The sequence below is a fragment of the Felis catus genome, chromosome B3 (assembly GCF_018350175.1).
Source record: "Felis catus isolate Fca126 chromosome B3, F.catus_Fca126_mat1.0, whole genome shotgun sequence".
NCBI lineage: Eukaryota > Metazoa > Chordata > Mammalia > Carnivora > Felidae > Felis > Felis catus.
In genome coordinates, this window is record NC_058373.1 from 115,204,005 (window position 1) to 115,227,969 (window position 23,965).

Sequence of the window (23,965 nt, forward strand, 5' to 3'; positions counted from 1 at the left end):
TTTACGGATCAGGATACTAAGGCCGGAGAAGGTGTCACTTGCCCATTGGTAGTAGCTGAGCTGGGATTAGAGCCCGTGCTTAGAACCCCACAGTGCCATGCTACCTCTCAGGTGACTCTGGGTTCTTGGTGGCAAGCCAGCCATAGAAGGAAATTGCCAACTCCTGACCTACCTGCCTCTTCTGGGGCCTGGAGAATCGAATATCGGGATTGACTCTGTCACTTTAAAAAATATCTTTATATGAAACCCTAGTGCTTTTCAGGATGCAGGCTAAACCTAGAGGTTTCCCTTTTGACAGTAGGTTTCTGCACTTACCAAGCCCCTCCGAAAACCAGTGAGGAAGACGTATGTGCCCTGGAGGTCCTGGGTGCCATTAATGTCTGAGTTTGAGAGTATCTGAAAGCAGAGAAGTTGAAAATTCTTGAATGCAGATCATATTTAGGAGTTTCCTGAATCAACAGCATGCCTTCTTTCCTCTTGGTGGGATATAGAGCTGGGAAGGGGCCATTACCTAATTGACCTGAGTTTAAAGGTGGAAGCCAGTGACCCAATGGACAGCCAGCTATGCATGTTATGTGTCTGTACATTTTTTAAAAAGTTTTTTTTAATGTTTATTTTTGAGATAGTGAGAGACAGAGCGTGAGCAGGGAAGGGGCAGAGAGAGGAGGAGACACAGAATCTGAAGCAGGCTCCAGGCTCTGAGCTGTCAACAGAGCCCGACTTGGGACTTGAACCAATGAACCACAAGATCATGACCTGAGCTGAAGTCGGACGCTTAACCGACTGAGCCACCCAGGCGCCCCTGTGTGTCTGTATGTATTGACACAGGTCCCAAGTGTACTTCTCAGCCCTTGTCTTTGCTAAGGAGCCCTGATGGTGCTTGCTCCTCTCCCTTCTTCTCCTCAGTACCTTGCTTTGTTCCATTTATTGAACGAACATTTTTGAGAACCTATCTTGTGTCTGGTGCCAGTTAGATTTCTGAGGTGATAGAAAGTAATTTGAAACATGCTGTCTGCCTGCATGGATTGTCTTGGGAAGATCGGGCCTATATTCAAGAAATATGAGGGGCGCCTGGGTGGCGCAGTCGGTTGAGCGTCCGACTTCAGCCAGGTCACGATCTCGCGGTCCGTGGGTTCGAGCCCCGTGTCGGGCTCTGGGCTGATGGCTCAGAGCCTGGAGCCTGTTTCCGATTCTGTGTCTCCCTCTCTCTCTGCCCCTCCCCCGTTCATGCTGTGTCTCTCTCTGTCCCAAAAATAAACGTTGAAAAAAAAATTTTTTTTAAAGAAATATGGAACCAGGAGTTGTAGGGTCTGTGTCAGTGTGAGGGGCACAGAAAACAAGATACATCGGTCATTGCAGACTGCCTGTGCTGTCTGAAGCTGACAGCACCATAGGAAATCAGGACCATGAGGCATCCATGTAACCCGATGGACATAAAAGGAGACCCGAGACCCAGGGAAGGAAGTGAGTTATTCGGTATCACACAGCTGGTGATTGCCTCTAAGGAGGAGGTAGGACCTAAGCAGGGCTCAGCAGCCTCATAGGGTGAGATTAAGGGTAGAAAGAGAAGCAACTAGACCAGCAGAGTCAAGGCAGACAGGAGATTCAAGGCGGTGGGACCAGAGGGGGTTTGAATACTAAACATTCAGAGTTTATCACACAGGTAGGGGGAGAGATGAGCAAGGAAGGCCTAAAGAAGGGGCGAAGGGTGTAGACTCCTCTAGAAGGTATGAGTGAAGCATTTTGTTTCTTCAGACCAGGGCCTGCATGGGAAGCATGCAGTGGGATCAGACGTGCTGCAGAGAGACCCAGCAGGGTAACCACTGTGCTTTCCTTCCTTCTCTTCCTGCAGATATCCCGCTGTTGAAAGAAGCATGAGTGCTGCCACGGGCCTCTCCTCTCTGCAACGGTCCTCTCTGCCCCTCTTCCCTCTCCCTGTGGGTTTGAGTACTCCATACTCCAGCCACCCTACCCGGATACCTGAGCTGCCACCTGTGTATCTGTGTATCTCTGTATCTCTGAGGGCCTCCAGGCCCACCTTGCTGGAAACTCAAGATGATTCTCGCCATCTGCCCGCTGGACAGCTGGAGGAGCTGGCATTTTGCCTACTCCAGCCTTCCCATCTGTGTCGGAGACATTTGAATGTGCTGGACTGAACTCTTCCTTTCCCTGAGCCCTCCGGGTCCCCTCCAGCCAGCTCTTTGGCGGCAGACCCCACCAGCCTGCGTGGGCCTGAGAGCCGCTGTGTTTACTCGTGCCTTCCCCCACCCAGCCCATTCGGTTTCCCTATCATGCAGGCTTGTTGCTGTCCTACAAGCCTTGGTGGCTGCACTGCTGCCCTCCGGCACACAGAGGGCCAGGCCTGGGTCTGGGTCTGGCCTGTCACCTTTAAGGGCTGGCACCACTGCCCTTAGCAGGAGCAGATCCAAAAGTGGCTCTAATTAGGGCAAGGATGTGGGTGCCCGGGCCTGCCCTGGGTTGACACCCGTGGCACATTTCTTTGGCTGAGGTTGGAGGATGTGGAAAATCACGCCAAAGCTCTCCCAGCACCCAGGTGTCCAGCTCAGAGGTTCTGGCCCCTGGCCCTGTTGAGTTTCTGAGAAGCGTTGAGAAGATCCTGAGGGAGGGAAGGAAGGTGGCTGATGGGTGATTGTCTTCCTAATATGCAAATTCTCACTTCCTACTTCTAGCACCGGCCTTCCTGGCCTTGGTCTTTTCTGTTTCACTGGAGTGTGAGGGGAAGTGGCCTGCTGCCTCCTGGGTTTGGTCCTTGGCAGCCCCAGCTTCCTTGCTGCCCACAGGGGCCCGAGGTGAATCATCGCTGGGATGGGAGAGTTGCTGAGGTGCCACGGAAGGTCTGTGTGGCCAGTGGCATTTGGGGCACGTTGCCCCGTTCTGGGTTCGTGGTGACGGAAGGGAGCCTGAGAGGCACAGACCGAGTCCCCAGGCAGCTGCAGGCAGCTCCAGCCCCGGTCCTGAGGGTCCTCGTCACCACAGTCACGTGCCTTAGTAACTGTGCCCAGGAAGCGTGCTGCTGCTTGCTGCACTGCTGCTTTTCCTGCTTGTGTTTCCCCTGCCACCCTTCCACACGCCAGCCCACCAGCGAGTCCCTGCTCTCTCCCTTGGCCCCCCTGCCACCCTTCCACACGCCAGCCCACCAGCGAGTCCCTGGCACCTGGGGGAGGGGCCGACACTCCTGTACATCCCCCTTGCTGGTCTGCGGCGGGTGAATGCTTGCGAAGCAGCCTGGCTCCGGGTCCTGGAGTCGGAGCGGGTGGGCTCGGTGCTCCCAGATGCTCTTGCTGGGGGCTCTCGCTCTGCCACGTGTGAATGCTGACCAGGGCTGGGGTGGCAGAGCTCAGCCAGGCTACTGTCATCCTCAAAAGACGTGGCATTAAAGAATGCTTGTTTCTGTTTTGTTTTTGAAGCGCTGGGGCTGGGAGACTTGTAGCTGAGCCCACCTGTACCTCTGCTGCTCCCCAGCCGCTCTGTTTGGGATGGTGAAAACAGTAAAGAACCCAGTTTATTTTCAGTACCTGACCTAACAGGGTAGCTCCAGGCGTGGTTGGCCGCGAAGATTAAAAGGAATGGCCTCCTCTCAGCCTCCCGCGCCACTCTCAACACGCACTTTACCACCTGCCCGCTCCTGGCCTCCTGGCGCCACTGTAGTCTTCCTTCGCTCAGGGTAAGGGCAGTGCCTTCTGGGCCTGCGGGCAACCCCACACCTCCCCCCTTCCCCACCCAGGAGCCCTCACGTGCTGTGCGCAGAGCCCTGGCTGGCGTGTTTCCATACAGAGCAGGTTGGTGAAGGTGCTGGAACACAGAAGCCTCTGAGGGACATGCTGCAGACCAGGGGGCCTGCCCTTGCCTCCAAAGAGGCCATTTCCGGAGATGTGCCTGTCAGCGGTTGCTGGCACGGGGCCCATCTGGAGGGTAGGGTCCCTACAGACCCTAGTTGCCTCCTTTACCCACAGGGGTGCCCTGTCTTCCTCCAGAAAAGACAGCAGGGACAAATGGCGGTGGGGGGCGGGGGTTGGGGGCGGAATCCAAAGTCTCACTGTTGAGCCTGCAGCCTGAATTCTAGTCTAGAATATTTTTAAAAATGGAAGATCTTACCCTTTTTTATATCATTACTCTGGATCTTTCCCTCCCTAAGAGATTATGCTATTTGAGGTTTATTCAGCCGAGTAGGTGACGAACTTAGCCCTTGGGGGAAAAAATGAAAAATGAAAAGCCTTTCTTCTGAAGCCTTCTTCCACCTTGCCCACCATTAACACTGTCCTGCGGATCACAAGCCCAGACTTGCCTACCTGGTGGGAAAGAAAGTCTGGATAAATGGGAACCTAGCATACACACACCCTTGCCACCTCTCTCCTGTCCCCTCTGTCCCTGGCTTTGCTGAGGCCCAGCTCCCACCTCCCACCTCCCACCTCCCGGGGCTTGTCGGGGGAGGATCCAGGCCTCCCATTGCAGCTGACATCCTTGCTGGCTTCTTCTCTCGCAGTTCTCTTCTCTGAAGCAGTTTCTTAGCCATCAGCCAGGTGCTGCTGTTTCTAGAGCTTCTGGGGTTTGTCCCTTTCAAGGGATTAGGGACTCCACAGCTGCCTTGAAGTGGGGCCTGGCTGAGAGACCAGGGCAGTGGCAGGTGGCAGGCTGTTGGGCAGGAGGCTGCCAAAGGATCCCGGAGCAGGTGGGAAAACCACGGCCCTGGCTTTCTCAGGCTCACCTCTAGGGGAGTCCAGCAGAGGGCTTGTCCAGGAGGGTAGCCAGCACCAAAGGACTAAAAGTGTCTTTTTGCACACATGAGCTGACTCAGTGGTTTTCTATCCTGCTGACTTGCCAGCGACTTTCAAGGGCCAGTATGTGGTGAAAATCACTTAAGGTTTCCGTCGCTTTCAATGCCTTAGTTTAGCGGATAGGCTCTCTCTTTTGCCATTTCTGAATGTTGTGTGCCGTGTTCCCATCTCACTGGTGTGAACTGTGAAATGGACCGAGTCCCAGCCACTTTGTGAGTTCTTTTGGCTTTATAAGGCACTTCAGTGTGCATTCTACTAACACTCCATTTGCAAACAGAACTTAAGCTAATGTTGTCTTCTCCATTCATCCTCCCCCTCCTCTCCCTTCTCCCTCCCCCCCCCCCCCCCCCCAGCTTTAAAGTTCTGTGGAGAAGCCTGATGGCAAGACAGACAAAGGTAGACTTTTCCTGCTTCTTTAGTGCTGGCACAGGGATCCACAGGCATTCGGCCTTTCCCCTGCCTCCCAGTTCTGGCCACATGGCAGTGTCTCCTCCGTTCACAGGGATATCCTCACATAGAGAATGGGATATGCTGCAAACACTTCTACATCCTTGCCTTTCTTTCCTCCTGAAAGAGAATAAAGGGCCCGGAAGAGAAGTGCTACACAGGCTTAAGTCCCCGTGTGCTTGTGAGGACAGTGAGGCCGAGGGCTTCTGGGACTCCCGGCTCTCAACGTAGGGCCAGTCTTTGCTGGGGCCCGGGGAGGGGCTGAACTAGACTTTGCTTGGCCGAAGCACAGACTGAGTGGTAGAGTAGCTGATTCCCTGAACAGGGAACGGCAACAGGCTCGGCTTTGCTGGGAAGCTGCCGCTCTTAATTTCCAGTTGAAAACCTAGAAGAATCTTGAATGGAAACCCCGAGGTTGAGCCCTCTGTCTGACAGCAGAGCTGGCTGGAGGGAACGGAGGGGCACAGCACTCAGATTGCCAGGCCGGAGGAGAGATGGACGCGGGTTGCATGGCGGCCTACCACACCCCGCCCTGGCTTCTTTTCACACCACTGTGGAATCCTTTGTAGAATGGTACTCCTAGATGATGGTTTCAAACGACACATGCATCATTGACTCTGTGCAGGATGTCCCTCAATCAGTTTGGGTTTGCTTTATTTTATTTTATATATTTTTTGGTATCCTGTACATTGCGGTGGGTGTGAAGATAGTATTTTAATATTTGTACAAAGTTTAATTTAATTTTAATTGTTCTATGTATATAACTGCATTTCTAAATAATAATTAAAAAGGTTCTTATGAAGGCAGTTGTGAGCGATGTGATCCTTCCAGGAAGTTTTCATAGAAACCCTCGAGCAGGAAAAGCCTAGGTGGCAGGAGTTCCTGAAGTGGTGAAGCACCAGCTCTGGGGAGGGGCTGCCTAGCAAGAGGAGACAGGACAGGGAGAGGCAGACGGTATCGGGGAGAGGCCCCAAACCGGAGTGGAAGCACACTACCGGTCTTAGGCGTTCTCAGTGTGCCAGTCCCTGTGCTGCACTGGGACTCGGCAGCGAGCAGGCCCCTGCGTTTGGGACCCGGGCACAGTTACTGCCCTGGGAGGGCGGGCCGTCCCCACAGCGTGCAGCGCTGATCAGGGAAGCCACGCTGGGTGGGGCACAGGAAGCATCTTTTGGATGGAAGGGCAAAGAAGCTGTGTTGGGAAGGGCCGTACCGCCAGGCTAAAGGGCGGGACACCACGCATGCGTGGACGCCAAGGCAGCAGAAGGCACATTCAGTGGAGGAAGGAAAAAAAAGGGGCACAGGGCTGGGGGGACAGTGGCTCAGCACAGGGCAGGAGAGGGCAGCGGGGGCTGGGTCCTGGAGGCCCTCCAAGCAAGGAGTGGAGAAGTTTGACTTCATCTTCAGGGTAGCCGGAAGCACTTGGACAGTGTTAAGTAACAGAATAATGTAGTAAGCTCCACTTTTCTGGGAGGACGCTCTCCCCCTTGCTTAAGACTGTTCAGGGGGATAAAATGTACTTTACCTGGAGACCACTTAAGAAGTCGGTCTTGGGAGGAAGGCACCTTGAGCAGCTAGCCATCCCCTTCCCTGAGGTGGAGAGGCAGAAGACACGGTCTGGGGCGGGGAATGATGGAGATCTCAAGACCAGAGGGCAGAGCACACAGAGGTGGAGACGTCATTGCCTGGTAGGAGAGGCCAGCAGTGAACAATCACAAAAGGTGGTAAGGGCGTGAGAAGAGGGAAGAGGAGGGCACTGTGGGATAGAAAATCAGGCCACCTTTTTTTTTTTTTTTTTTTTTTAGATCAGGCTGCTCTCAACGTTGTCCTGGGGTAACGGTCAGGATGTGTTTCTCTAATACTTAAAAGTGTCGGGAAAACGTTTTAGGAGCATCTGTGCCAAGTCTCCACCCCAGTCCTCAGTAGGGTCCGCACAAACATCACTGCCATTAGTTGTAAGGAGGTGAAGGGAAGAACGCTTTGCCAGCTTTTGAAAGTAATGGTGGTAACAGCTAATACTTGCTCGCTGCGTACCTGGCAGAGTTCTACGCACTCGGTGTGTGTACCCCCAGGGGCACAGAGCGGCTCAACGAGGCAGATGCCCTTATCGCTCAGAGCTCCAGGCCACATATAATGAAACCGAGGCATAAAGAGGTGGATTAACTTGCCCAAGGTGGGGTCAGGATTGAATTCAAACCCAGGTAGTTCTGCTGAAGTGTTCCCCTCCCTGTCCCATTGTCCCATTCCCAACCCATCTGACACTGCCTGCCTCCCAAGGCCCTTACTGCCCTCCTTCTGCCTTTCAGTCTCTGTTCCCACCAGTGAGCTTCAGGCAGAGGAAAAACTAATTTCATGGCATGGCAGGGAAATGGCACACCCTTCAGTAGGATAACAGATGACCTAAGGGTCAAAGAACGGCAGGTGCCCAGCAGTGTAGGGAGAGGGGGCATTTCAGCTCCGCAGACCATGATAAATTCGTTCACAAAGCGGCAGGAATTGTTCCTCCGCGAGAAAAAAAAACATATATGAAGAGGAAAGACTGCTTATTTCCTTGATAGATAAGCCTTCTTTGTCACTGGAAAACCGGCAGAAACGTGTCCCATCAGGTAAGGAATGCTGGGGAAGGGAGACTCTCCAACGTGGGGTCAACCTGGAGTTGTTACCTTTCTCTTAAAAGACAGATGAGGGAGGACAAAGGCAAAAAGCCACAAAACCTGCAGAGCCTGGGGGGGGGGGTGTTTGTGGGGAGGGCTGGCTTTGAAGTGGTTGCCGCAGGTGGGGAAAGGTGGTGGGAGGAGAGAAAAGGAATTTCCTGCCCTGCTGCTGAACCCCCCACCTCTCCGTCTGGAAAGCGGAGAGCCCTGGACAACAACAAAAGTAGTAACCTCTCAGGTAGGTCTTTCTCCGATCGATCACGTGGAAGTATTTTAAAATATGCGAAAGTAACACATACTTCAGAAAACTGAGAAAACCTACCACCTCCTGGTAATGTGGTTCTTTTTTCTATGCCTAAATATAGTTTCCTCTTTTAAAAAGATCACTTTTATGTTTTGTTTAATGTTTATTTATTTTTGAGATCGTGGGGGCAGAGGAGGGGCAGAGAGAGTGGAGGCGGGGGACGGACACAGAGGATCCAAAGCAGGCTCTGTACTGTCAGCACAGAGCCTGACGAGGGGCTCCAACTCACAAACTGCCAGATGGTGACCTGACCCGAAGTTGGACGCTCAACCGACTGAGCCACCCAGGCGCCCCTAAAAAGATCATTAAAAAAATTATTTTTTAAGTTTATTTATCCTTGAGAGACTGAGAGAGCACAATTAGGGGAGGGGCAGAGAGAGAGGGGAAGCAGGCTCCAGGTTCCGTACTGTGAGCGCAGAGCTCAGTGCAGGGTTTGAACCCACGAACCGTGAGATCATGACCTGAGCTGAAGGCAGACACTTAACCGACTGAGCCCCCCAGGCACCCCTAAGAAGATCATTTTTAAATAGTATTTTGATTTTTTAATCTTCACAGTCTACTTTAATCTCATAAAACATCCATCTACATAATTTTTAATGGTTGCAGTTTTCCATCCTATTGGTAATTTAGACATTTGGATTACCAAAACTTTAAAAAAATTCTAATAACCAAGGGTTTGATAGTATTTTAAATTATTTCCTTGAGATAAACTACTGGAAATGGAATGCTAGATCAAAAGAAATCCACATTTTAGTGGCTTTTGCTATATCTCAAATTGCCCACCAAGAAAGTTATTCCAAATTATACTCTCATTGGCAGTGTGTGTTTTCCCACAGCCCTGCTAGCATGGGGGATTATCGTTTTTAAAAATATGCCAATTGAAAGAAAATGGCATTGTTTTGATTTACACTTGTGTCATTATTCCTGAAGTTAAAGTATGGTTTGCCTACTCTTTATAACAAGACATAGAAGACATTGAAAATTGTGCAGGTTTGGCGTCCAAGATGTCCATGTTTGAGATGAAGTCAAAACTGTGATTTCCCCTCTAAATAATGCATGATAGATACATGATTGATAGATGATAGATAGACAGACACATAGATGATAGATATACATACATAGGTCACTCCCCTAAGCTCCCTAGTGGTAGAGGAACATGGCAGGGCTTAGGGACCGTCCCATCCCATGCCAAGAGGTGAACAGCTATTTGGCATTTCAGATTTCCCATGATGCCCCAGGGGACCCAGAAAATTTCACAACAAAGGAATGTCCTGTGCAGCCCATGTGGGGCAGCTTTACCTATTCCTGAGCCCGGGGTAGTAGATGATTCTCCATTTGGCAGGGCACTGCAGAGGGCTTGGCAAATATGGACTTCCCTACCCACAGCCTCCCTGGAGGAGCAAGTAACCCGGCCTCCAGCAAAGGCAGCCTGTTCACAGGTTAATCCTGGGGGGCCAGGGCTGAACATCTGGGGGTGATCTGGGGTGTGTGATGGAAGGATTATGGCTCAACACAACTAACTACCAAGCATGAGGGCTGCTGTGGCTTCTGGGGTGGTCCCAAAGCCCTTGAGCATCCGGGTTCCAAACACTTGTAGGGACTTCTAGTGTAACCTGTCTGTGGGATGGAAGACTGTCCTTACTCATGTTCCAATCATTTGTTCATTTGTTTAATAAAATTGGGCGGGGGGGGGGCGGGCGCCTGGGTGGCTCATTCGGTTGAGCGTCCAACTTTGGCTCAGGTCATGATCTCGCTGCTCATGGGTTCAAGCCCCGCATGGGGCTCTGTACTGACAGCTCAGAGCCTGGAGCCTGCTTGGGATGCTGGGTCTCCCTTGCTCTCTGCCCCTCCCCCGCTCATGCTTTCTCTCTCTCTCTCTCTCTCTCTCTCTCTCTCTCTCTCTCTCTCAAAATTAAATAAACATTAAAAACAAAATTAAAAAACTTTTTTTTTTTTTTTTTTTTTTTTTTAGGATCTACTTAATACAAAGCCTGGTACTAGATTCCAGGGGCACAAAAATGAGCAAGACTCAGCCTTTGTCCTCAAATAGCTTGCAGACTAATAGGGAGAAAGAGACTAAACAGCTACCTAAAATTTCATTTAAAAAGTCTAATGGAGCACCAGCACAGTGCCTGAGTAGCGAGGAGGGAGGAAGACTTCATTTCTCGGGATGAGCGAAGATTCCCAGGGAAGGTGCCATTCACTTTACATCATGAAGGATGGATTATGTTTCGACAACACAGGTAAGGAAGTAAGTGGGAAGGGGACTTGTTAGGCCATAGATCAAAATACCAGCATATAAAATTAGAATCATCCAAAGTTGTTGTTTTTGCAGGTTAATGAAAAAGGTCAGCTATGGGCAATTTCAACCTAATACCAAAGATCTACCAAAATAAGAAATGCCTTTCTTCTTTGGATTGACTAAACTTTAATTATTTTAATCACAAGAAAGAAATTTCAGCACACCCAGAGACAAGTATCTAGAGACTGTCTGTCCCAGAGTCTATCCTGAACAAAAACAGAGCATAGCAGATTTTCTGTCACAATCCACCAGCTCCTGGCCCCTGCCAGCAAGGGGAGTCTTCAGAAATGACCAATTCAAGTTTCCAACGCAGGGCCAATTCACTTGCTCTTTGGGATGGCGACAGAAGGGACACCCACTGTTTGCAACCAAGTTTCTGCCAGCAACGACCAGGCATTAATTCCAAAGCCGAGAGGTGTTTTTTGGTTTTTTGGTTTTTTACCCCTTCTATTGTTTTCTTTAGGGCAGAAGTGGAAGGACAGTAGTTACATCCAACTACAACACTCTTGCCAAGTTTCTTGATTTGTCATTAGAAACATTCAAAAGTGGGGACACCTGGGTGGCTCAGAGGGTTAAGCATCTGACTCTTGATTTTGGCTCAGGTCACGATCTCACGCTTCATGGGATCAAGCCCGGCATCATGCTCTGTACTGACAGCACAGAGCCTGTTTGGGATTCTCTCTCTGCCTCTCTCCTGCCCCTCCCCAACCTCTCAAATAAATTAATTAAAAAAAAAAAGAAACATTCAGAAATGAGCAAGCTATCATATAAAAGTATTACATGTTAAAACACCAGAAATAGTATTTTCCACCTATGATACCTGCAAAAGAAAAAGCTTAAAAATATCTGGTGGGGGTGTAAATGGGTACATTCTTTTTGCAGGGCAATTTGGCAACAACCATCACATTATAATGCAGTTCCTCGTCCCTCCTATTACTGAACAAGTCCTTTCTGAAGCCGGTAAGTGGGAGCAGAGTTACAAAATCAGAAAGGGAAACAAAATAACCAACCCCGCTGTGTCAGATTGGAATTGGAGGTATTGGTGGGGACCCATGATATATACCATCTACTCAAATAGCTGCAGAAATAAATACACACAGTGCATGTTCACATGTACACATACACACAGATATTCCCTAGCTGTCCCCAGAGGGCTTGGGAGCAGTGACACCTCGACTACAGAGAGCATACCTAGAGTTCAGATCGTGGCTTTTATTTATTTATTTTTTTAAGTTTATTTATTTTGAGAGTGGGGGAGGGGCAGGGAGAGGGGAGAGAGAATCCTAAGCAGGCTCCACGCTGTCGGCTCACAGCCCAATATGGGGCTCGAACCCACTAACCATGAGACCATGGCCTGAGCCGAAATCAAGAGTCAGATGCTTAACCAACTGAGCCCCTCAGATTCCCCAAGATCTTGACTTTTAAAATATCGTTTGCCACTAAAAGGAACCAGGAGTCCTTGGAGAAATGGCTGATTCAGAGCTGGGGAGGGAAGATCACAAGATGGGCCTGGAACGTTTTGTTGCAGCATATGATACATCCAAATACAAAGTGGATATGGAAAAGCAAATATAATAGTCCTGAACCAATCTTTTTTTTTTTTTTTTAAGTTTATGTACTTACTTTTGAGACAGAGAGTGCAAGCAGGGGAGGGGCAGAGAGAGAGGGAGAGAGAGAGAGAATTCCAAGAAGGCTCTGCACTGTCAGCCTAGAGCCCAATGTGGGGCTGGAACCTATGAACCATGAGATCGTGACCTGAGCTGAAACCAAGAGTCAGATGCTTAACTGACTGAGTCCCCCAGGTGTCCCAGCTCTGGACCAATCTACAGAATCCACTGTCGTATGGGAAAAGCCAAGTGCAGAACAAGTGCATGAATGCTATCATCTGTGTACAAAAAAGAGATGACGAGAAATGTGTCAATGTGCACGTTTTTCTATGTACAGAGGACCACTCCTGATACAGGAAGCATGAAGTGCCTCTGAGAAAGGAGAGTGACATGGGAGGAAGGATCATCTTTTACCCCTTGTGTGACTCTGGGTTTTGAAGCAAGTGACTATAATACCCGTTCAAAAAATTATTTCTTAAAAAGCAAAATGTGTATTACCTAGGATCAGAAGGAATATTCACAAGAAGTTTTGCAGATTTATCTGATGTTTTTCTCTTGTTCCAAATTAGTAATCTGCCTTCTGGGAAGGAACACGCAGCTCCCTGCAGTGCCTTGTTTAAGGATAATAAACCATGCTCATTGCCCGTTATTTCCATCTTCTTTCCCTGAGAAAATAATTATTTCCTGGGATCTTTGGTGTCATGAATTGGATTGCCTCCCCGCTAAAATGCGTATGTCGAAATCCTATTTGGAGATCAGGTCTTTAAAGAGATAATTAAGTTAGGGGCGCCTGGGAGGCTCAGTCGGTTAAGCGTCTGACTTCGACTCAGGTCATGATCTAGTGGTTTGTGAGTTCAAGCCCCATGTCGGGCTCTGTGCTGACAGCTCAGAGCCTGGAGCCTCCTTCGGATTCTGTGTCTCCCCCTCTCTCTGCCCCTCCCCTGCTCATGCTCTGTCTCTCTCTGTCTCAAAAATAAATAAAAACATTAAAAAAAAATTTTTTTAAAGAAGTAATTAAGTTAAAATTAGGTCTTTGGGTGGACCCTAATCCAAACTGACTGGCGTCCTTATAGGAAGAGGGAATTTGGACACAGACCCATTGAGAGGGAAGAGGATGTGAAGACACAGGAAAAAGATGGCCATCCACAAGTGCAGGAGACAGGCCTGGAACACATCCTCCCCTCATGGTCTTCAAATGATGGGTCCCTGCTGACACGTCGATCTAGGACTTCTGGCCTCCAGAACTATGACAAAATAATCTCTGTTGTTTAAGCCACCTGGTCTGTGGTACTTTGTTACAGCAGCCCTAGCAAACTCATACATCCAGTCTCACAATAGGGTGTCCGGCCAAGGCTCTCCCCCGACAACACTGACCTATCCAGGCAACGGACAGGAGTCCAGGGTGGAGGGAGCCAGTGAGGGAAGCAGCTCAGGGGGTATGCCCACACCCAGCAGGACTTTGTCACACTAGGGATGCAGACAGGATTCCCCAGGCAAGTGGGAGCTACTGAAGGATTTGAAGACTGAATGATGTGGTCTGAACATAATATATTAGCGAAGAAGGTGGTGGACAAGGGGTCGGAGTGGAGAGCCAACCAGGAGACCCCTGCAGGCGTCCTGGTGGGAGAGGGGGAAGGGCAGCCCTCTGGGGGATTAGAGCACAGGGGGGCTTGAGCGAGTTGGAAGAGATGAGAGTATTGCTCAGGTGTTTGGGGAGATCGTTCAGGTCGAGAGAGCTGAGCTCTGTGGTTGACCGCGTGAAGAAGAGTAAGAGAAACGGACAAAAGGGTCAAAAAAGACTGTACATCTCTACGGCAAGAAGGGGGAATACCAGAGAAATGAAAGCAAGCTTTGATTGGAAAGAGCAAGTCAGGGGCCAGTGCAGAAGGTCAGGAGGTCTTGGAGTGAGGGGCCAGGACCCAGGGAAGGGTCCTCGCCCTTGTTTGGGTGTGGGGGACAAAGCCAGGAGATTGCTTTTGGGGTGAAAATAGAAGTCTTTGGCCCCCACTGGAACTTGTGGACGAAGTGGGAGGAGCAGAGGACAGCCTGCCAGTGAGGGCAGAACCAGGAAGTCAGTGAGTGCTCCGCCCCCTCCTACTTCTCCCCACAGCAACTGCAACACTGAGGTTGCAGAGGGCAGGTCGGGATTGGCAGGACAATGTGCAGAGAGGGGATCCGGTATCTCGGGGGCACAGCGTCCATGGCTCTACCAGATCTGATGCTGGCCTGGTCCTTATAATCCTGGGATGGAGAGTCACAGTAGCTCTGGAAACACAAGCACTCACACCCTCATGGGCCTGCTCTGATGCATCAGTAATTAGCAAGTGTGTTGAGCACCTACTGCGTGCCAGGCACTAGGAATACAGAGGAGCACAGATCCACGCAGTCTCTGCCTGTGAGAACTGGTCTGGTCAGCTGGACCCCGTTGGTGTGGTCCAGAGCTTCCTTGAGGAAGTGATGGTTGAGATGCAAAAACGCACAGGGGTTAACTAGGTGAGGAAGGTTCCAGTTAGAGGTCCAGCCTGCCGGGAACTCAGAAGGAGGAAGGGCTGGGAGCCAGAAGGAGAGTGGGGTGAAAGCATGCTGCAGGAGTAGGCAAGTCTCATAGGCCATGATAAAGACTTGAATGTCATCTAAGAGCGCTGAAGCCACGGAAGCCTTTTAGCAGGGGAGTGGAATCATCTGGTATGTCTCCAAAAGGTTCTTCTTACTCTGTTCAAATGGGTGGAGGAGGGTAAGAGCAGGTGCGGAAAGACGAGTCAGCACCGAGCCTCAAGAATTCCCTAGTCACCCGAGAGGAGCTTACCGAAATGTAGATTCGGGTCCAGGAGGTCTGGGGTGGGTCCTGGGACCCTGCGTCTCTAACAAGCTCCCAGGTGGTGCCCATGCTGCTGATCCACAGACCACTCTGAGTAGCAAGGGGCTAGTCCAGGTGAGCAATGTGGTGGCCTGGACCAGGGGGTGGCAGGGGCAGTGGGGAGCAACGGACAAATCTCAGACGTGCTTTGGAGGCGGGCTCTTCCGTGCGCAGCAATGGGTAGGACACGGGGAGAAAGAGAAGAAAGTATCAGAAATGGCTCTCAGATTGTGGAGCGGGTTCTCTGCGATGGGAAGGCTGGAGAAGGAGCTGGGTCTAATGGACGTTAACCGTGGGAGATGTCAAGTTGGGAGGCGAATACAGAGTCCCAAGAGCCAGAGTGGATGCACACACCCTGTCTTCCCTCCCACATCCACGCCGTCTGCGGAGGTGGTAGTCCCCACACCTGGGACACCCAGGCCGGCTTGCCCCAAATCACGATTGCGAATCCTGTGCTCAGGGCCTCATGGGCATGGCCTGCACTTCGTCCCAGCCCTGGGTGCCCCAGCCTCTGGTGGCAGAGGACCAGAGGGAAAGCGGCCCTCAACGGGCCACTCAAATTCTGAGGCTGAGAAGGAGGAAGGGCGAGATGGAGTTGGCAGGACAGTTTGCAAGGGAGAGGATCCAATTTCCTCTCTGACAGAACAAAAGCCACTTTCTCTGGAAAGAACTTAAAGTTGGATGTCTGATCCCCATCTTGGATTTGCAAGGAGTCCCTTTACCAGCCCCTGGGGGCCCTGAGAGCCGGGAGGGCTCAGTCCGCTGGCGCCATCTAGTGTCTATGGGGAGGTAGTCCTCTGGTGGTCACAGAGCGGAGGCCTTGGCGAGGCTCGCGGTGGGGGGAGATGGAGCCTGCAGCAGAGTTTGGGGCAGCTGCGGCCTTCTAGGGCAGTGGGGGGCAGGGGATGGGGGGGAGGTGACTCAGGAGTTTATGACTCCGTATTGGTCTCCTAGGGCTGCGGAAACAAGTTACCATAACTGGATGGCTTAAAGCAACAGAAATGTATTCCCTCACAGTTCTGGAGGCTACAAGTTCAAAGTCAAGGTATCAGCGGGCCATTCCCCCTCTGAAGGCTCCAGAGGGGGAAACTTTCCCTGCCTCCTCCTGCTTCTTTGTCACTGGCTGGTTTGTAGATGGCTCTAGTCTCTGCCTCCACCTTCAAGGCCTTCCCTGTATGGCTGTGTCCAAATTTCGTTCTACTTAGGAGGACACCAGTATTCAGATTAAAATCTACCCAGTCCAGCGTGACCTCATCTTAACTTGATTTCATCTCCAAAGACCCTATTTCCAAATAAGGTTATGTTCACAGGTACTGGGGAGTTAGGATTAGAAAGGATCATTTGCGGGGGCGGTGGGGGGGGACACATTTCAACACAGAACAGATTCCTTTCAACCAACAGCTGTTCCCTGAGCATCTGCAAAGTGCCCACCAGTGCCGGAAGCTGGGCTGGCTGAGCTGACTAGCCGACCTGCTCCAACCTTGAGGTTTTCCCATGTGGTTCTGTAAGTCTTGTCACTGATCTGTGGCCTCCTGATTCACCCTGGACTCCTTAGCACCCAGAGGGTCAGTATTTCATTGATGTAGGACGAAGAAGGACAAGAGACAGGAAAGAAAGACTGCAGGAATGATGAGGAGGGGGACAACACAGGGGTAAAGGGGTGCAGAGCACATGACATTTGAGCTGGGTCTAGAAGCAATAGAAGTTTGCCAGGCAGGAAAGAGATAAGCAAGGGTGAGGGGCCTTCTAGGCAGAGCTGAAAGTGTGAGCCACGGCTCGAGGGATGACAGTGGCTGTGATGTCGGGGAGCGTGGGGGAGTCTGGTATGGTTGCAAACGAGGGTGTGTGGGTGGGGGTGTGCTGCCCAAGGGCCGTAGCCCAGAAGATGGTGACTCAATGGGGAGTCTCATGGCTTTAAATATTATCCTTGGAGGGTTTTTTTTTTCAATTTATTTTATTTATTTACTTAAATAATCTCTACACCTAACGTGGGCTCGAACTCACGACCCTGAGGTCAAGAGTCACATGTTTGACCAACTGAGTCAGTCAGGTGGCCCCCACCTTGGAGGTTTTAAAGCCTGCTCTAGGTGTCATAATTACCAGTAGAGAGGGCAGCAGGCAGAGAGTCACGACAGGCGGGGTCCAGAGGGCCTCCTCGATAAAAATTGAAATATAGTGGGGCTCAGTTGCTTGTGTCTGACTCCTGATTTCTGCTCAGGCTGTGATCTCACAGTTCGTGAGACTGAACCTCTCAGCGGGCTCTGTGCTGACAGTACAGAGCCTGCTTGGGATTCTCTCTGTCTGCCCATCCTCTGCTTTCTCTCTCTCTCTCTCTCTCTCAAAATAAATAAACTTAAAAAAATTGAAATGTAAATCTGCCCCCACTTTCTGGCAGCACTTAGTCCAAAATAAAACCATGTTGTTTTGAAACTTACCCAAAATACTTCACACAAGCCCCTGGCAGTACTTTACTGAGGTGTGCAAGCCACCCCATGGCAGCAAGTACCAAGAAACTGGATCTGTGTTAGTTTACGTGTGTCCCTCACAGTCTGGCTGTGGGCATCACCGTAGTCAACGCCTCTAATCCCTAGTGTGCCGAGTGTTGTTAAAAATGAATGAATGTTTAATTTTACCAAATGCCTCTTCTGCATCTATGAAGATGGTAACACATTTTTCTTTAATTCGGTAATATAATGCATTGTGCTGAATATTGATAGAAGTATTTGCTGTTAAACTATCCTTATATCCTTGCTAAACCCTACTTCATTGTGATAAGAGCATGTGGGAGCGTGTGTGTGTGCGTGTGTGTTAACTTTTTTTAACGTTTATTTATTTTTGAGACCGAGACAGAGCACGAGCAGGGGAGGGGCAGAGACAGAGAGAAGCACAGAATCCAAAGCAGACTCAAGCCTCGGAGCTGTCAGCACAGACATGGGGCTTGAACCCAGGAGCCATGAGATCCTGACCTGAGCCAAAGTTGGACGCTTGACCGACTGAGCCACCCAGGCACCCCTTAAAATACAGCAGTTTTGGGGAAGCCTGGCCGGCTTAGTTGGGAGAACATGCAACTCTTGCTCTCGGGGTCATGAGTTTGAACCTGGGTTGGGTATAGAGATTCCTTAAATAAATAAATAAATAAATAAATAAATAAATAAATAAATAACTTTAAAAAATGTATACAGAAAAATAAATAAAATACAGCAGTTTTTAAAAAATTTTATGCATCTATATTCCTTAGTGAAAATGATCTGTAATTTTTCTTGTGCTTATTTGCTATCAGAACTATACTAACCCCATAAAACAAAATAGCTTGCTCACCCTTTTAAAATTTTCTGAAACACTTTGTAGGATATAGAGTTTATTGGTTTCTTTAAAACTTTTTTTTAACGTTTATTTATTTTTGAGACAGAGAGAGACAGAGCATGAATGGGAGAGGGTCAGAGAGAGAGGGAGACACAGAATCCAAAACAGGCTCCAGGCTCTGAGCTGTCAGCATAGAGCCCGACGCGGGACTCGAACTCACGGACCGCGAGATCATGACCTGAGCTGAAGTCGGACGCTTAACTGACTGAGCCACCCAGGCGCCCCAGGAGTTTATTCGTTTCTTAACAGTTGGATAAAGCTGACATATAAAATCATATGTGCCTGGTGTCTTTTTGATGGGAGATACTTTTGATTACCAGTTAAATTTCCTGAATGATTGTTGATTTAGTTAGGTTTTCTGTTTTACTAATTTTGGTGGGTTTTTTTTTTTCTATGAAGTTACCATTTTATTTTATTTTATTTTATTTTTTTAATTAACTTATTTATTTTATTTTTTTTGCAGTTTTATACCTTTATTTGACAATCAGCAGTTAGTTCTCATCCACATTAACAGTCTGTAGATTTTTGGGGCGCCTGGGTGGCTCAGTCGGTTGAGTGTCCGACTTCGGCTCAGGTCATGATCTCACAGTTCGTGGGTTCGAGCCCCGCATCAGGCTCTGTGCCGACCGCTTGCTCAGAGCCCGGGGCCTGCTTCAGATTCTGTGTCTCCTACTCTCTCTGCCCCTCCCCCATTCACGCTTTGTCTCACTCTGTTTCTCAAAAATAAATGTAAAAAAAAAAAAAAAATTAAAAAAAAAAAACAGTCTGTAGATTTTTGAAAGTGGTGACAGGTACATAGGTAACCAACGTACAGAGCTTGTTTGGTGAATCCTCATCCTTGTTACGTTTTCTGGTCAACCGCACATGGATACGGTATGGAACATTCCTTGTTCCTTTGGCCCAGACAGCTTTGTTGAGCCTGGTGTCGATGCGCACATCTGGGGTTCCCGTCTCCTTCATAGCAAATTTCCGGATCTCTCTGAGTGCCCGAGGGGCATGCTTCTTCCAACCCACTCCATGGATGCACTTGTGAATGTTGATGGTGTAGTCTCTGGTTACTACCTCGTTGATGGCAGAACGGCCCTTCTCTCCGTCCTTCTTTGCGGGAGCCACCCTGCCAGGCCCGGGTTGGAAAGTGAGCTACTATTTTAATATATATTTTCGAATTTGTTGGTGTAAAGTGTTTTCGATTTTTAAAATTTTATTATCTGTAATCAGGTCTGTAATTATATTTCTCAATTCCTAAAATTTGTTTAAACTTGTGTGACTTTGTCTTTTACCTTGAGCAGTATCACCGGAAGTTGATCTGTTTCCTTAGTTTTGTTTATTTTACTCAGATTTATTAACATATCATTTACATACAGTAAAATGTGCTCCTTTTTAGTTTTTAGTTTTGACACTCATACGATCGTGTAACTGCCAAAAAAAAAGAAAATCATGTAAGTACTGCCACGATCAAGAAATGTTCCATCTTCCTCCAAAATTCCTCTGTTTTTCTTTGTAGCCAGCCCCTCCCCTGCCCCGGCTCCTAGTAACCACTGACCCGTTTTCTGTCTTTATAGTTTTGCTTTTTACAGAATGTCATATAGGGGTGCCTGGGTGGGCTCAGTTGGTTGGGCATTGGACTCTTGATCTCAGGTTTGTGAGTTCAAGCCCAGTGTTGGGCTGTGTGTTGGGCTCTGCAAAAAAAAAAAAAAAAGCAAAAACTAAAAAGTGCACTTTCAGAATGTCATATAAATAGAACCATAGATGACTTACTTTTTGAGACTGGTTTCTGTTTAGCATAATGCATTTGATTTTATCCACATTGTTATGTGTATCAATAAGTCCTTCCTTTTTGTTGCCAAGTAGCATCCCATCAGATGGCTGTTCCAGTTTGTTTATTCATTCGCTAGTTGAAGGACCTTTGGGTTGTTTCCATTGTTGACTAGTGACATTGAGTATCTTTTCATGTGCTTCTTTGTCATCCAGTTATCTTCTCTGATAAAGTGTTCAAAGTTTTTGCCCCTTTAAAAAATGTGGTTGTTTTCTTTGTTTTCTAATTAAGTTTTCAGAGTTATTTTCTATTGTAGACACAGGTCTTTTGTCGATGTGCGTTTTGCACATGTTTGCTCCATTTTATTTTTTTAATTAAAATTTCTTACTTTTTTTAATTAAAAATTTTTTTAATATTTATTTATTTTTGAGAGAGAAAGAGACAGTGTGAGCGGGGAGGGGCAGAGAGAGGGAGACACAGAATCTGAAGCAGGCTCCAGGCTCCGAGCTGTCAGCACAGAGCCCGACACGGGGCTCAAACTCACTAACCTCAAGATCATGACCTGAGCCGAAGTCAGACGCTTGACCAACAGAGCCACCAGGCCCCCTGTTGCTTTTTAATTTAATTGCATTGTATTTAGTAGAGACAGTCGTTAGTCCAACAGGTTATTTGAAATACATTGAGATTTTCTTTGTGATCTTATAACTGGTCGATATTTGTGGTGCTCTTTGATATTTGAAATAATGTATGCTATTTTTTGGTGCAAGTTTCTATATCCAAGCAAAAATACTTTGAATGGTGCTCAGCACCTAAGTTCTCAGTAACTATGAGCTAACAGTACTACTATCTTCCAACATGCTTACACTTTTTTTCTGCACGATCTATCCATATATGATAGAGGCTGTTAGAATCTGCCACGAGGCTTAGGGATTTGTCTATTTCTCCTTGTCACGATGGCTGTTTTTGCTTTCCACAACTTGAGGCCATTTTATCAGTTGTGTGTTCCTGCATAACAAGTAACCCCCCCAAACTGAATGGCTTAAAACAACAATATAATCTCACAGCTTCTGAGTCTGAGATTCAGAAACGGCTTAGCTTGGTGGTTCCGGTTTGGGGTCTCTCTGTGGGGCCGCTGTCCTCTGCAGGTGCGGCCCAGGGCTGGAGGGCTGGTTCCAAGCTCACTCCCGTGGTTGGCAGCTTGGTGTGGTCTCTCTCCCTGCCCAGACCCCTCCTGGGCTGCTGGAGTGTCCACATGGCACGGCTGCGGGCTTTCCCCAGAGCGGGCGATTATGTGCAGGGCAGAAGCTGCGAGGTCGTGTCTGATGCGGCTTCGGAGGCCACATTCCGTTACTTCACCACACGCTCGTCATTAGAAGTGACTTGCTAAGCTCAGCCCATTTTCAAGGCGGAGGAGTGAGGCTCCATCTTTTGAATGGAGGAGGGTTAAAGAATCCGTGTGCATATTTAAGGGACTCAGCTATGTTATTCGATCTGCCAAGGTTTATGATGTCCTCTTTTCTTAATGGCATATTCTTTTATTATGTGCTCTTCCCCTTCATCTATTATTCAGGTTTTTTTAAATACCATATGGTTTATTTGTCTCTGTTATGCTACTAAGCCACCCTTTCATCCCTTTATTTCCAATTTCTTTGTTTTTGGTCTTTGTTTTGGTTATTTCCAATTTCTTTGTTTTGTTGTAGGTCTCTTTCATAAGTAGAATTTTATTGGATTTTTAGGACTTTGATGCGATAAATTCTTTCAATATCTGAGTTTATTATGTTTATCTTTCTTACAATTATTAATACATTTGGGTTTATTTCCACTGTCTCATTTTGTATTATCTTTTTAACGTTCTTCCTCTTTATTTCATTCTACTTTCATTTGGATTGAAAATGCTGCCAATTTTCTATAATCTCTATTTTTTTTTCTTGTCTAGTTGGAAAACCATGAGATTGTATTTCCATTCTTTTAGAGGTCACCAAACTTTTTCTTTAAAAAAATTTTTTTTTAACGTTTATTTATTTTTGAGACAGAGAGAGACAGAGCATGAGTTGGGGAGGGTCAGAGAGAGAGGGAGACACAGAATCTGAAAGAGACTTCAGGCTCTGAGCTGTCAGCACAGAGCCCGACACGAGGCTCGAACTCATGGACCTTGAGATCATGACCTGAGCCCAAGTGGAACGCTTAACCAACTGAGCCATCCAGGTGCCCCAATCACCAAACTTTTTCTTAAAAAATTGAAGTTATTATCTCCACTACCCCCCCCCAAAATATTTCCTAGACTTTTGCCTCTCTTTAGATTTTAAAGTCTCTTTTGTCATACATTTCTAATTTTATTGCTTTGTTATCAAAGAATATAGTCCGAATGGTAAGGATCCTTTGGAATCTGTAGATTTATGAGCTTACCATATTGTTTTAAATGTTGCATCTCTCAAAAAGAATGTGTATTTATTTGTTCCAGGTATGAGGGTTATAGACATCTAATAGCTCAGTCTTATCAATTATGCTGCTTGACCATGGAGGAGGGTGATAATATTTCAAACCACAATTGTCGGCCTACCTATTTCTCCCTGAAGTTTTGTCAGTTGCGGCTTACCCTATGCCAAGATGCCCCCCTGCACTATCACAGACACATGTTATATTGATTTCTCGGTGTGTTTCTTTAATGTTAATGCCAAGCTCTGTTCTCACTGGTTCCATGTGGATAGTTTGTTGCTCAGATACATAGTCCTCTTTCAGATTACAATAAAAACGTTGGTAGAAGTTAGAAATGGATCCGGGCTCATACATTTGTTAGAAGCTTAGAAATGGATTCGGTAATGAGGGACACCTGCTTCAGAGCATTTGAACAGCTTTCTGACATCTGTGACCGGTCTCACCTCTAGAGATTGCGTGCAATGCAACTCGACCACTGGGTGGCGCACTAAGCATATACTTCGGTGCTCCCTTCTACTCGTCCTCCTCCGGCAAGAAAAGATCCGGTGATAAATGTAAGGGGGGGGGGGGGGGGGGTCCGTGAAAATGAGAGGTCTGAATCCAACAGTGTGTGTGCGTGTGCGTGTGTGCCTGCACCAGGAACTTATAGTAACAGAATATGAGAGTTGTTTTGTTTTTTTTTTTTTGTTTTTTTTTTTTAGCAGAGATAATCCAGAGGATACAACAAATGGACTGGTTCATTGGTTCATGTGCTTGCTCATTTATTCATTCAATCGGAAATATTTCTTCATGTTTTTTCCCTTTTTGTAAAACAAAACAAGCAAAAATGTATCCAAACGTTGAAGAAATTAAAAAGTACTTCATCTATTGTTTCCTTCTGTAATGTCATATTTATGTTTTTTTACGTTTTATTTTAAATTTCACAAAAAGGATTTTATATCTCTACTACTGAGCAATGTGATGCATTGCTTTAGTTGTTGAAACAGAAAAATACTGAGTCGTTATGTTTATGTTATCACCCCCACCACCCTCACACTGTTGTTCACTTGGTACACTTCTAATTTGTTGCATGCAGCCGCTTTGAACCATCATTATAAAGATTTTATTGCCATGTTGAAAATGCTTATAATATGGCAGGCAACAAAAAGAAGGCATAAAAATAGAAGATTTCCTGTCATTAGAGCCATGTAGAGATATGTGCACATATGGTTGGAGGCTGGCAGTGGATGATGGAGAAATAAACATGTGGTTTTCTTAGGAGACTGGATCTGTGTATGGTTTTTCTCTGTTACAAATCATACATTCTTGGCGTGCCTGGGTGGCTCAGTCGGTTAAGTGACCGACTTCAGGTCATGATCTCACGGTTTGTGGGTTCGAGCCCCGCGTCGGGCTCTGTGCTGACAACTCGGAGCCTGGAGCCTGCTTCGGATTCTGTGTCTTCCTCTC

At 47.9% G+C, this 23,965-nt stretch overlaps 2 protein-coding genes across 5 annotated transcripts in view; one reads left to right on the forward strand and one right to left on the reverse strand.

Annotated features, from left to right (window-relative positions):
- SUSD6 (sushi domain containing 6) overlaps positions 1-6,045 on the forward strand; it is a 98,758-nt gene extending 92,713 nt beyond the window's left edge. For all 4 annotated transcript variants that reach the window (XM_006932941.5, XM_003987778.6, XM_045060128.1 and 1 more), the window contains exon 6: positions 1,853-6,045. In XM_006932941.5, the coding sequence (XP_006933003.1) occupies positions 1,853-1,878 (26 nt within the window). In that variant the 3' untranslated portion in view covers positions 1,879-6,045. The remainder of the gene's footprint in view (positions 1-1,852) is intronic.
- A 13,007-nt stretch (positions 6,046-19,052) lies between these two features.
- On the reverse strand, positions 19,053-21,337 carry LOC101083944 (60S ribosomal protein L31-like). Its single transcript, XM_045060671.1, has 2 exons — positions 21,266-21,337; positions 19,053-19,467 (listed from the first exon to the last, which is right to left on the reverse strand). The coding sequence occupies exons 1-2, from the start codon at positions 21,335-21,337 to the stop codon at positions 19,075-19,077; spliced, it is 465 nt and encodes a 154-aa protein (XP_044916606.1). The 3' UTR covers positions 19,053-19,074.
- Positions 21,338-23,965: the final 2,628 nt, after the last annotated feature.

What these genes read in the sequence shown, in the direction of transcription:
- LOC101083944 (XM_045060671.1), bottom strand. Translation starts at nt 21,337, where the DNA reads ATGTGGACACTCCAGCAGCCCAGGAGGGGTCTGGGCAGGGAGAGAGAC. An exon ending in CCAAGCTGCCAACCACGGGA is followed by an intron (nt 19,468 to 21,265) that starts GTGAGCTTGGAA and finishes TTAAAATAGTAG; the next exon opens with CTCACTTTCCAACCCGGGCC.